Source organism: Oryctolagus cuniculus, chromosome 17, assembly GCF_051225735.1.
Source record: "Oryctolagus cuniculus isolate XC-2025 breed Fujian yellow rabbit chromosome 17, ASM5122573v1, whole genome shotgun sequence".
Lineage (NCBI taxonomy): Eukaryota > Metazoa > Chordata > Mammalia > Lagomorpha > Leporidae > Oryctolagus > Oryctolagus cuniculus.
This window is the reverse complement of record NC_142883.1, coordinates 37033376-37047240: the sequence shown is the minus strand read 5'-3', so window position 1 is coordinate 37047240 and position 13865 is coordinate 37033376. Positions and strand designations below refer to the sequence as shown.

At 42.8% G+C, this 13865-nt stretch overlaps 1 protein-coding gene across 11 annotated transcripts in view; it reads right to left on the bottom strand.

Annotated features, from left to right (window-relative positions):
• Positions 1-13865, bottom strand: part of USP32 (ubiquitin specific peptidase 32) — a 213024-nt gene that overhangs the window by 66205 nt on the left and 132954 nt on the right. For all 11 annotated transcript variants that reach the window (XM_089317328.1, XM_089317329.1, XM_070061012.2 and 8 more), the window contains one exon: positions 9799-9860. In XM_089317328.1, the coding sequence (XP_089173454.1) occupies positions 9799-9860 (62 nt within the window). The remainder of the gene's footprint in view (positions 1-9798; positions 9861-13865) is intronic.

Sequence of the window (13865 nt, the reverse complement as noted above, 5' to 3'; positions counted from 1 at the left end):
AAATGGCCACAACGGGTGGACCTGAGCTGATCCAAAGCCAGGAGCCGGGAGCTTCTTCCATGCAGGGACACAAGCACTTGGATCATCTACTGTTTTCCCAGGCTGTGGCAGAGAGCTGGATTGGAAGTGGAGCAGCCGGGACTAGAACCAGTGCTCATATGAGATGTTGGTGCTGCAGGCAGAGGATTAACCTACTGTGCCACAGTCCTGGTCCCTACAACACAATCTTGCCACAATTATACTGTCAGTCTGTCCTATTACCATTTTAGTAAGTGTGAAGTACTGTCCAACTGTGATTTTTTTTTTTTTTTTTTTTTTGACAGGCAGAGTGGATAGTGTGAGAGAGAGAGAGACAGAGAGAAAGGCCTTCCTTTTGCCGTTGGATCACCCTCCAATAGCCGCTGCTGCCGGCATGCTGCGGCCGGCGCATCATGCTGATCCAAAGCCAGGAGCTAGGTGCTTCTCCTGGCGCTGATCCGAAGCCAGGAGCCGGGTGCTTCCTCCTGGTCTCCCATGCGGGTGCAGGGACCCAAGTACTTGGGCCATCCTCCACTGCGCTCCTGGGCCACAGTAGAGAGCTGGACTGGAAGAGGAGCAACTGGGACTAGTACCTGGTGCCCCAACTGGGACCAGAACCCAGGATGCCAGTGCCGCAGGCGGAGGATTAGCCTATTGAGCCACGGCACCGGCCCTCAAACATTTTCATACATCTCAATCAAAACCATCTATTAAATAATTATTCCAAATTACACATTTCCCCCAGCCCATGACTCCTACCTACCTTCATGGTATACCTATTCTGGACACTGCAAATAAATTTAATAATGTGAAGCTGGCATTGTGGCATAGTGGGTAGAGCTGCTGCCTGTGATGCTGGCATCCCACATGGGTTCCGGTTTGAGTCCTGGGTGTTCCACTTCTGATCTAGCTCCCTGTTAACGCACCTGGGTAAGCCGCAGAAGATGGCCCAAGTGCTTGGGCTTCTGTACCCACATGGAAAACCCAAAGGAGACTCCTGGATCCTGGTTTAAGCATGACTCAGTCCTGGGCCAATGTGGCTGGTTGGGGAGTAAACCAGTGGATGCAAGATCTCTCTGTCCCTCCCTTGCCTCTGCTGTAATTCTGCCTTTCAAATAAATAAAAAATCATAAAAAAGTTAAAATCATCAATAATCCCCCCCCCCCAAAATGTAATAATGTACATGTGACATTTATTTATTTGTTATCTGAAAGGCAGAGTGACAGAGAGGGAGAGACAGAGGGTTTACTCCCCAAACAGCTGCCAACATTCAGGGCTAGGCCAGGCCAAAGCCAGGAGCCAGGGACTCCACTCTGCCACATGAGTGGAAGGGTCCCAAGCACTTGGGCTACCATCTGCTGCTTCCCAGGTACATAAGTAGGCAGCTAGATCAGAAGTGGAGTGGTCAGGACTCAAATCAGCACTCCAATATGGGATGTGACATTCCATTTGGCAGTTTAAACTGCTACACCACAATGCTGGCCCCAACACAGAACCTTTTATATCTGGTTTCTTTTACTTAGCATGCTTGTGAGTTTTATCTAGGTTGTAGCATATATTGGTACTTTGTTCATTTTTTAAAAAATAATTGTTAGAAATAAAAATTTAGTATTTGCAGGGCCAGTAGTAGACAATATTTTAAAAGAGCTATTTATTTATTTAAGAGGCAGAGAGACACAGAGAAAGAGAGAGAGAGCACGAGCTCCTATCCACTAACTTACTCCTCAGATGCTTCCAATGGCTAAGGGGCTACAGACAGAAGCCAGGGATTCAATCTAGGTCTCTCGAATAGATGGCAGGAACCCAATTACTTGAGCTGTCACTGCTGCCTCTCAGAGTTCATATCAGGAGAAAGCTGGAATTGGCAGCCAGCATCAGAAGTCAAATCCAGGCTTCCTATGTGGGATGTGGACCATATCCTAATTAGCATTTTAACCACTAGTCAAATGGCTGTTCCTTCATTCCTTCCTCTGGATAAATATTCCATGGCCTGTGTGCACCATGGCTTATTTATTCATTCACCCACTGATGATCATGCAGACTGTTTCCAATTTTGGCTATTGTGAATAAGTGGTGCTATGAACACTGCATACAAGTATTTACCTGTTTTGAAATCTTTCGGTTATGTACCTAGAAGTGGAATTGATGGTTGATGTGGTAATTCTTCTTCTTTTTTTTTTTTTTTAATATTTTTACTTTTTATCAGAAAGGCAGAGGGGGAGAGAGAGAGAGAGAGAGAGAGAGAGAGAGAGAGAGAGGTCTTCATCTGCTGGTTCACTCCCCAAATGGCCAAAATGGCAGGAGCTGGGCCTTTATCTGAAGCCAGGAGCCAGTAGCTTCTTCTGGATCTCCCATGAGGGTGCAGGGGCCCAAGGACTTGGACCATCATCCACTCCTCTCCCAGGCCAGAGCAGAGAGCTGGATTGGAAGTCAAACAGCTAGGACTCGAACCAGCACCCATATGGGATGCTGGCACTGAAGGTGGCAGCTTTATCTGCTAGACCACAGTGCTGGCTCGATGTGGAAATTCTGTGTTGAGTAACTATCAAACTATCAAATGTCTGCACCATTTGACATTTCTATTAGCAACACAGGAGAGATAAGGTTAACTCTGGAAAACAGACTCCCCTCTTCAGGCACATGAGTGTCTTTCCTAATTCATTTCTTTGTAAAGTATAATATTCTCTCTTATATGTGGTTTGTTAAGTCTCTTTCATTTAATTTGTTCAGCTAGTATTTTGACAGAGATTTTCAAGAAGGGTAAAACTGCACAGGTGATAGAAATCAAGACTGTCTGCAGAATGGCTCTGTGCTGGGGCATCCCTTCAACGCTTGTCCAGGCTGCCTCAACCTCTCCTTTCTGCATGTCCTTAGTCTAGCCATTAGCCAGAAGTAAAAGCTTTAGGGTCTTGTCAGGTCTTTTCTGAGTGTGTATCTTGCTCTAGGCATGTGCAAGACACTAAATCTCTTAGTATACAAGTGTGCTTCCGAGTGCTAATTTCCCAAGGAAATCTCTTAGCTTTCCCTCCCAGACTTCCAGAACTCTTTTTATGCCTCTATACATTATCTTTTGTACTAAGAAGCTATAGGTTGTTCATTTGCCTTATAGTATTTTTGAGGAATGTATCTGCTTTTCTAGCCTGAGTTAAGTATAGCAGAGACAATCACTTTGTGACAGATCTTAGGATAGCCCCAGACTGGTTAGCACACAAACTCTTTATGAACATGTGGAAACAAGGGACCAGGGCTCAGACTGGCGATCTGGGCTCCATCTTCCAGACTACCACTGAGTTAGGCAAGAACAACTATAAATGCCACACTGAGCTTAATTTTTTTTTAAATTAGCATTTGCTTGGTTGCTGTAAAGCTTTCTCTTCAAGAGTTCCAACAAAAATGTGCTGTGCTTCTCAGTTTCATTTGAGATGTGCTCTTATAGTTACCTACTACACAATTTTCACTGAGTCATTTCTCTGTGCTTTTAATTTGCCTTCCCTGGAGATGCAGCTGGGCCTTTTTTTTTTTGACAGGCAGAGTGGACAGTGAGAGAGAGACAGAGAGAAAGGTCTTCCTTTGCCGTTGGTTCACTCTCCAATGGCCGCTGCCACACTGATCTGAAGCTAGGAGCCAGGTGCTTCTCCTGGTCTCCCATGGGATGCAGGGCCCAAGCACCTGGGCCATCCTCCACTGCACTCCCTGGCCACAGCAGAGAGCTGGCCTGGAAGAGGGGCAACCGGGACAGAATCCGGCGCCCAACCGGGACTAGAACCCGGTGTGCCGGCACCGCAGGCGGAGGATTAGCCTATTGAGCCACGGCGCTGGCCCATTTGGGGTACATTTTTGAGCATAATGTGGGTAATGGTCTAAATGGATCTGTTTGCATGTAGATATCCAATTATCACTGCAATATTTTTTGAAAAGGATATACTTTATTCAATTTTCTTGGTATCTTAGTAGAAAATAAATCAACTAATAACACAAGGATTCCCTTCTGAACTGTCACTTAAGTTTGATTGTTCCATATGCCCTTATATCAGTACTTGATTAAAATGTAAGCTTATGGCAAATTTTGAAACCAGAGAAGTGTAAGTCTTAAGTTTTCTATTCTTTCTATTCTTCAAAATTGTTTAGGCTTGGGATTAGCATTGTGGCATAGCGGGTGAAGCCACCACTTGTGATGCTGGCATCCCACATGGGCAATGGTTCGAACCTCGGCCGCTCCACTTGGAATCCAGTCCTTGCTAATGGCCTGGGAAAAGCAGTGGAAGGTGGCCCAAATGCTTGGGCCTCTGCTAAATACGTGGGAGAACTAGATGATGCTCCTGGCTCCTGGCATTGGCTTGGTCCGGCCCTAGCTGCTGTGCCCATCTGGGGAGTGAACCAGCAGATGGAAGATCTCTCTCTGATTTTCATATAATCACATAATTTTCACATAATCAAATAAATTCTGTTTTTTTTTTTTTTTAAAGAATCTAGCCTACAATTTTGGCCTTTAAATTCATTTACATATTTATTTGTTTGAGAGGCAGGAGCCAAAGCTGGGAACTGATATCCTAGAACATAATACAAGTCTCCCACATGGGTGGCTGGAACTCAATTGCTTGAGTCAATTGTCTTTGAGGGCTGTCATTGAATGAGAGTATAATCCATTTATATCTAAGTTAATTACTTACATGGATTTATGACTATCATTTTAGTTGCTTTCTGTTTATTTCAAATCTCCTAATTTGTTACTATATTCCTCTATTTCTTTTTCTCATCATTATGTGATATATATTGTTTTGCTAGATATTTCAGTCAGTTTAAGTCTGCTTCCAGCCACTTTAAGTGAATTTTTTTAAAAGATTCATTTGTTGGCTGGCGCTGCGGCTCACTAGGCTAATCCTCCGTCTACGGCGTCAGCACTCTGGGTTCTAGTCCTGGTCTGGGCGCCGGATTCTGTCCCAGTTGCCCCTCTTCCAGTCCAGCTTTCTGCTGTGACCTGGGAAGGCAGTGGAGGATGGCCCAAGTGCTTGGGTCCTGCACCCGCATGGGAGACCATGAGGAAGCACCTGGCTCCTGGCTCCTGGCTTCGGTTTGGCACAGCGCACTGGCCGTGGCGGCCATTTGGGGAGTGAACCAATGGAAGGAAGACCTCTCTCTCTCTCTCTCTCTAACTCTGCCTGTCAAATGAAAACAAAAAGATCTTTTTGTTTATTTGACAGGCAGAGTTACAGAGAGAGACAGAGAGAGACAGAGAGAGACAGAGAGACAGAGAGAGACAGAGAGAGAGAGAGAGAGAGAGGGAGAGAGAAAGAGAGATATCTTCCATTTGCTGGTTCACACTCCCCAGATGGCTGCAATGGCCAGAGCTGGACAGGTCCAAAGCCAAGAACGCTTCTTACTGGTCTCCCACGTGGATGTAGGGGCCCAAGTATTTGGGCCATCTTCCACTGCTTTCCCAGGTCATTAGCAGGGAACTGGACTGGAAATGGAGCATCTGGGTCTTGAACCAATGCCCATATGGGATGCCAGGGCCTGAGGTGGAGGCTTAACCTACCATGTCATGGCATTGGCCACCAAGTGAAATTTTTTTTTACTTTTAAAAAAGGATGTACTTATTTATTTGAAAGGCAGAGGGATAGCGAGAACGTGATAGAAAAAGAGCGCTTCCATTCATTGGTTCACTTCTTAAATGGACAGAATGGTTGGGGCTGGATCAGGTCAAACCCAGACACCCAGGACTCCATCTTGGTCTCCCACATGGGTGGCAGGGGCCCAAGTACTTAGGTCATCTTCCACTGCTCTCCCAGGCACATTAGCAAGGGGATGAATTGGAAGCAGAGTGGTAAGAACTTGAACCAGCACTCTGGTGGGGATGTTGGTGTTGCAGGTGGTGGCTTAATCCGCTAGGTCACAATGCTGCCGCCCTCCCCTCTGATTTTTTTGTACTTAGGTAGTTTAGAAATCATTGGAGATTATTTGGTACCCTTTTTAAGATGCACTGAAGTCTTTGTACGGTAAGTCCAACATTTGGGTCTACCTCAGAGATAGTTTCCCTATTAACTGGTTTTGGTTTTTTCTCTGTATATGGGTCAGAATTTCAGGTTCATTCCATGAATCATAATATTTTCTTGCATAAAATTGGACACATTTGAGTTTATGATATACTTCAGCAACTCTGGATTCTAATACTCCTGTGTTTTTGTTTTTGTTGTTGTTAACTTCCTGGACTAATTCTGTACAGTGTATCTCTCTCCAAGCATGGTATCTTGCAGTAGGAGGCTGCTCAGTTTCTTGGTTTCTTTTTTCTTTTTTTTTTCATTTTTATTTATTTGAAAGGAAGAGAGGCAGAGATAGATGGGAAGGCATTTTCTAACCACCAGTTCTCTCCCTGAAAGCCTGCAACAGACGGGGCTGAACCAAGCCAAAGCCAAGTGACTGGAACTCAATCAGATTTTCCACATGAGCTGCATGGACTCAACTACATAAGCCAATATCTGCCGCTTCCAAGGGTGCATATTAGCAGGAAGCTGGAATCAGGAGCAGAGCTGGGACCGGAATCCAGGCACTTCGATGTGGGCATCCCAACTGACATCTTAACCATCATGCCAAATACTTACCTATTTTTTTGTTTTAATATATTTTTATTTTTATTTTTAAACCTAGGTTTCTTGAACATGAGTATAATTTACTGATCAGCCAATGACTGCCAAGGTTGTGCAGAAACACCTAGAGCCAGTAACACTTCTAACCTTTCATGAGGGCTGATCTGTGGATAGTTTTAGGAATACACTCCAAGTTCAAGGAGCTATAAATCTTTCCAGACTTTTGCTTTCTGAAAGCCTTCACATTTCAGTGAAGAACAGATAGCTAAGGCCGACTTCAGTATTTCCTGAGTTTTGTACATGCAAAGCAGCGCTACAGATCATTACTCGTCCCCTTCATCCCTGTTAGACACCTGACTGATCTGCTTGTTGCTTCCCGTAACTAGTATCTCAACTCATGCTGCTGCTCTCAAGCCTTTCCTCATCATTTGCCATCATGACCTTACTTTTTCCAATAACCTTGTGCAGGCCTCTATCCCTGCTCCAGTCAAAATCAAGTGAATCCTTCTGGCCTGCGCTGGTAGAACTTTGCTGGACAGGTGGGAACAAAACAACCCTAGGGATAAACTGCCATATACTTCAGTGTACTTACCAAGGGCTGGTAGTTGGGGGCCAATGCTGTGGTGCAGTGGGTAAAGCTGCATCTGTAGTGCCGACATCCCATATGGGCACTGTTCTGAGTTCTGGCTGCTCCACTTCCAACCCAGCTCCCCACTAATGTGTCTGGGAAAGCAGCAGAGGATGGCCCAAGTGCTTGGGCTCCTGCACCCACATGGGAAAACCAGAAGAAGCTCCTGGCTGCTGGCTTCAGATGGGCCCAACGCTGGCCATTGTGGCCATTTGGGCACATTGTGGCAGATGGAAGATCTCTCTCTTATCTCTCCCTCTCTTTCTCTGTGACTCTGCCTTTCAAATAAATAAATAATTTTTTTTAAAAAAAGGTTACTGGTTTTTCTTGAATAAATGCTTCTCAATTTACTATACCCAACTGGCCTTTTTTTCAGAGTCTTGAAATGGTTTTTATTGTCCAGTTTTATAGTTGTTTTGGGCAGACAGGATTTGCTGAGCTCTTCAGTCACTCCAGAAATCATGATACTTGTTCTCCAAAACAGTGTAGTGACTTTGAAGTTAGAAACAACTATTTCACCTGACAGCATATGCATCAACCAGCCAAGCAGATTTTTTTAAGTAAAACATAGAGGTAAAACAAAAGAAAACTTAAAAAACAAAAACCTCAAAAATGAAACAAACAGATTATAACCAATGACTTTAAATTCATATATATTAAAAAATAAAAGATTACAAAAAGCAAGGTATAGTTGGTGTTTTTAATAAAAAGGATCCCAGAATTATTTTTGTCATTTCCATGCCGTTTCAGGCAAATATCTTAATTTTTCTGAATCTCAGTTCTTTTAAAAAATGGATGACACTAAATTCAAGCAGCTATTCTGAGGACTAGATGAAATGATGCAAGTGGAAGAACTTTACAAAGAATAAACTTCTATAAAAACAGAAGATTTTGTCAGCATTACTTTTTTGAAATAAGGATGCAATGAAGAGCTGGAAAATAAGCCAAGAAATGTAAGTACTGACTAAATAGCATTCATTCTCTCTATGCTAAGTTATAGTAACTTCAGAATATCTTATTACATCGTGGAATTATATTTGTTATAAGGAAAAAAGTCACTGTAAGAATGTAAAAGACTTTAAGTGTTTTCTTATAGTATCTCCTTTATCAACATATTTTAAAATGTTATTTTACATAACACAAAAATTAGAGAAAACCAAGACAACATTGTCAAGAACACATTAAAACTATGAAGAGGCTATCTTCTGAATATGAAAATTAAAAAGGCTACATGACACTATAGTTTTTAATGATAGTAATATTTTAACAAAGAAAGTCTGCTTAATCTTCTTTAAGAAATAACCACTTCAAAACTTGGATAATATACATCAACTAATCCAAGTCCTTTAAAAATCATTTACTTATTTTCACTTATTTAAAAGGCAGAGAGTCAGAGACAGACATCTTCTACCTGCTGATTTACTCTCCGAACGCCTGTAACCAGCTGGACCTGCGTGGAGCTAGGAGCCCAGAACTCATTTCAGGTCTCATATGTGAGCAGTAGGAACTAAATTACTTGAGCCATCACCTGCTGCTTTGGAGGGTGCCCATTGGCAGGAAATTGGAATAGGAAGTGAAGCATGGACTTGAACCCAGGCACTAAGAGGGGAAGCAGCTTAATAACTGTGCTAACTCCCTACCCACCTACCTTTCAACTAACCTAAACCTTAATTGGCATTGGTGAATACATAATCCTGTTCTCAGGTAAGCCAACCAACTATATTTCAGAAAACTGCCTTCTACCTAGAAGTCCCAACCCAAAGAAACTACTGAAGAATTTTATGTGCAATACTTTTAAGAAGAAATTAAATGACAAGGAACATACATATGAGAGTTTATTCACACAAATGCGTAGTACAATGGTAACACCACAAGGCAATGAAAAATACTCAAGGTACTAAAAATTGAACAGCTATACCTTGGATAGGCATTTTTATATTACCAAGATTTTCACTGAGAGTAATTTATCCTAAGTAAATCCATAAGCAAAAGCATTTTAGACTATTACAAAATTGTTCCAATATGCTTAAAGAAAAATAGGGAAAACAGAAGATGATTAGGGTTACCAGTCAATTACTTAAAGGCTTTTTACTGATCAAAATATCACATTATATGACCTGAAGTGAAAGCAGAAGCAGGAAATCAAATGATAGTTCAGAATATTCCTATTTATGGGAAAGTTTTACAAAACACCCTTGTGGGCATAATTATAAGTGGGTGTATGAATATAAAACTGGTCCACAGCAATTATCTGCAAATACAGAAATTATGAACTTTTTTTGCTTAGCTCTATTTTCTATTTTTATTGTTTTTACAATAAACATGAGTGACTTTTATACCAAGATAAATGGCTTCCTATTCTTATAAAATATTTTTATTTCAGAAATTAAACTTGGTATTCTGTGTAATTCCAAATTAATCCTGTTCCTTGGCTAGGAAGGTATTTTTAACGTTTCACTAGGATTACTTTAAAATGGGACATGCTACTGTTTAGTTATAAATATAATTCAGGTTGTTAGAAATTACAACTATTTAATGAAAAACACATATTGAAAGCACAAAATTTACCTAATAATTTGTCCTTCTTCTTCTGGAGTAGCTGGTCTTAAACCAAGAACTATGTGACAAACCTAGGGAACAAAATCATAAATCAAACTTTATTGACTACTGCCAACGTTCAGACTGCATAATATTTCACATTCTTGTGATGAGTTCCATTAAAAACATTTTTACTTATTTATTTGAAAGGAAGAGTGATAGAGAGCCAGAGATGAGTGAGCAAGAGAGAGAGAGAGAGGTCTTCAAATCTCTGTTTTGTGTCCCAAATGGCTGCATCGGCCAGGGGTGCGCCAGGCCCAAGGCCAGGATCTAGGAACTTCAAGATGTGGATCTCCCATGTGGATGGCAGAGGCCCAAGCACAAGGGCCATCTTCTGCTTTCCCAGGCATATTAGCAGGGAGCTGTATCAGAAGTGGAGCAGCCAGGACTCTAACCTGAGTGGGATGCTGGCATCACAGGCTGAGGCTTAATTTCCCCAGGTTGGGACTCAAAGCATCCAAGTGATGGCTTAACTCACTGCACCACAATTGATGAATTACTGATGATTCACCTAGGCAAAAATTTAACTTCAGGTATTTGTGTGGTTTAGAAAAGCATTTTTTTTTTTTATTTGAAAGGCAGAGAGAAAGGGAGATAGGTATCTTCCATCTGCTGGCTTATTCCCCAAATTCTCACAACTGAAACTGGACCAGACCAAAGCCAGGAGCTCATGGAACCCAGCTCTACCACACAGGTGGTAGGGGACCAAGTATTTGAGTCATCACTTATTACCTCCAAGGGTGTGCATCAGCAGGAAGCTGGAATCAAAAGTGAACCTCAAGGAGTGGCACTATGGTACACTGTGGGCTAAGTTGCTGCCTGCAATGCTGGCGTCCCATATGGGTGCCAGTTTGAGTTCCACTGTTTCACTTTTTTTTTTTTTGACAGGCAGAGAGGACAGTGAGAGAGAGAGAGACAGAGAGAAAGGTCTTCCTTTTGCCGTTGGTTCACCCTCCAATGGCCGCCACGGCCGGTGCGCTGCGGCCGGCGCATCGCGCTGATCTGAAGCCAGGAGCCAGGTGCTTCTCCTGGTCTCCCATGCGGGTGCAGGGCCCAAGCACTTGGGCCATCCTCCACTGCACTCCCGAGCCACAGCAGAGAGCAGAGAGCTGGCCTGGAAGAGGGGCAACCGGGACAGAATCCGGCGCCCCGGCGCCGCTAGGTGGAGGATTAGCCTAGTGAGCCGCGGCGCCGGCACACTGTTTCACTTCTAATCCAGCACCCTGCTTCCTCTTCTATCTTCAGGGTTAGCAAAGACGCACCTTTGAGTTAATTCTTCCAACACTCTCTCCTCTTCCCTTTTCTCCTTCTCCTCTGATGATGGTTGGGAAAGGTTCTCCACTTTCACTGAGCCAGAGATCACACTCAGCCCCAGGCTAACTTTTCTGTCTCTTGAGTTCTTAACCCGATATGGATGCAAAGTTCTTTTTGTTATGCAAGAAGACACTCACTGGTTCTGGGGGTCAGGATCTGAATATCTTGGGGGAGGTGTGGCATTATTCTCTCTACTTCTTTCCTTAACATTTGATATTTTTTGACAAATGCACAAGAGAGAAGACTCTGATGATGTTTCCATGCTTGAGATGGTACTTTGGGACAGTTTTCAGGATAGTTTTATTGTCACCTGTATTTGCTAGTTTTTTTATGTGTGTGAAGTGATAAGGTTTTTTTTTTTTAAGATTTATTTATTTATTTGAAATTCAGAGTTACATGGAGAGAAGAGAGGCGGAGAGGCGGAGAGGCGGAGAGGCGGAGAGGCGGAGAGGCGGAGAGGCGGAGAGGCGGAGAGGCGGAGAGGCGGAGAGGGAGAGGGAGAGGGAGAGGGAGAGGGAGAGGGAGAGGGAGAGGGAGGTCTTTCATCCTCCAATTAACTCTCCAATTGGCTGCAATGGCCAGAGCTGCACCAATCCGAAGCCAGGAGCCAGGAGCTTCTTCCAGGCCTCTGACACAGGTGCAGGGGCCCAAGGACTTGGGCCATCTTGTACTGCTTTCCCAGGTCATAGCAGAGAGCTGGATTGGAAGTGGAGCAGTTGGGTCTCAAATAGACATCCATATGGGATGCCAGCACTTGGCCCCGGTGATAAGGTTTTAATGGGGGATACAGCATCCATCAGAATGGAAGGGATAAGGGAGAGAGTGCTCATTCAGATTGGGGGAAAGGGAGGTTACATGGTTGAATGAAGAGAATACACCTGGGCAGGCCAGGCTGGGTGGCTCAGCAGAGAGCAGAGGGCTGAGCTCGCCTATCTTTGTTTAGACTCCTATTTTTTTAAGGGAATCTGCTTACCCAGCATCCCCTTACCGCCAGAACAAAGGATGGGAGTCTTAGCTGAAGGGTTTGTTGAGTGAAAATTAGCAAATTCCTCCCCAGATTTGCTAGCAGAGTAGAGGGGCTTCCCTTAGGGCATCTTTATCAGGTCAGTTAACCCATTTGGTCCTGAGGAGAAAATTCTCCTGGGAGCTTTCCTTGGGGCAAGAGCGGGGACCACCTGGAAGGTTATCAGAGAATACTCCAAACATTCAGTGAGATCTTTGCAAATATTGTAGGAGCATAATTCAACACGCAATATCACTGAATTTACCAGCTAACTCTAGTAAGTTTAAGACAGAACATAAAACAACTCAGCAGAACTGTCTTTAGACTCTTATTTTAATTGAATGTATATTTGAAAACACATTAGAATATATGATAAAGCAAGTATAGTAAAATGTACTAATAGATTTAGGGGGTGGGTGTGCGGCTTTAAACTGGAAAAACCTTTTTCATAATAAAATCTTGGAAACACATGTTCACATAAGCACATCTCAAGTACATGTTTGTTTATAAGTCAGAGTTTCAGAAAAATAACACCTTTCCACATCCGTAAGAATGAGAAGATAGGAAGGGAAACACCAAAACTCAAAATGCCAGTGTTTGTGACAGTGACAAAACTCAGACACAAACTTAAGTGATCAAAATGCTTACATACTGTGTATTTAACAAAGCAGTTTCAAAAATAGCAGAAGTAAAATAGCCTACAAAACCCAATAACACAGATATTATTTTAAATGGTAGAAAAAGAACTAACCAATTTTCTTGTTACCAAGCAAGTCAGTTGTGTTTATATGAAGATCTATATTACCTTCATACATATTTCAAAGCCACTAACTTGAATCCCTGCTGAAAACTGTCACTGACAGTAAAGCAACCAATGGGGGCCAGTGCTGTGGTGCAGTTGGTTAACGCCCTGGCCTGAACTGCCGGCATCCCATGTGGGCACCGGTTTGAGACCCGGGTGCTCTACTTCTGATCCAGCTCTCTGCTGTGGCCTGGGAAAGCAGTAGAGGATGGCCCAAGCCCTTGGGCTCCTGCACCCATGTGGGAGACCTGGAAGAAGCTCCTGGCTCCTGGCTCCTGGCTTCGGATTGGCACAGCTCTGGCCATTGAGGCAATTGGGGAGTGAACCGGCGATGGAAGACCTCTCTCTTTTTCTCCCTCCCTCCCTCTCTCTCTCTCTGCCTCTCCTCTCTCTGTGTAACTCTTTCAAATAAATAAATAAATCTTTAAAAAAAAAAAAAAGTAAAGCAACCAATGGACAAGAATGGGTGGTATAAAGCTTATCAGATTAGATGTTAGGAAGAGACCAATTTCTATTTATTCTAACACAGCTGTGTTGTGGACAAATTATTCTTCATTTAAAATGGAAGATCATGATAAATAAAATGAGAAAATAGAAATTATTTTTAAAAATCAGAGCAAGTAATTAATCTAACTAGAAAAACACTTATAAACTGGCAAGCTTGATGAGCTGATAACTCCTGGTAGCTCTTCTTCCTTCTTAATCTTTCTTAGATCTTCTAAAGAATAAATGTTAAGACACACCCTTACAGCTAAGATAATATCCATCTAGAGACAATATACTTTGAGAAACTTATAATTACTTACTTATTTCCCATTTTCTATTCATAACTGCCTTACTTATTAGGAAGGGCATTAAAGATTACAATGAAGCAAAACAACAGTTACAGCTTTGGCAATTTAAATTACCCTCTGTATG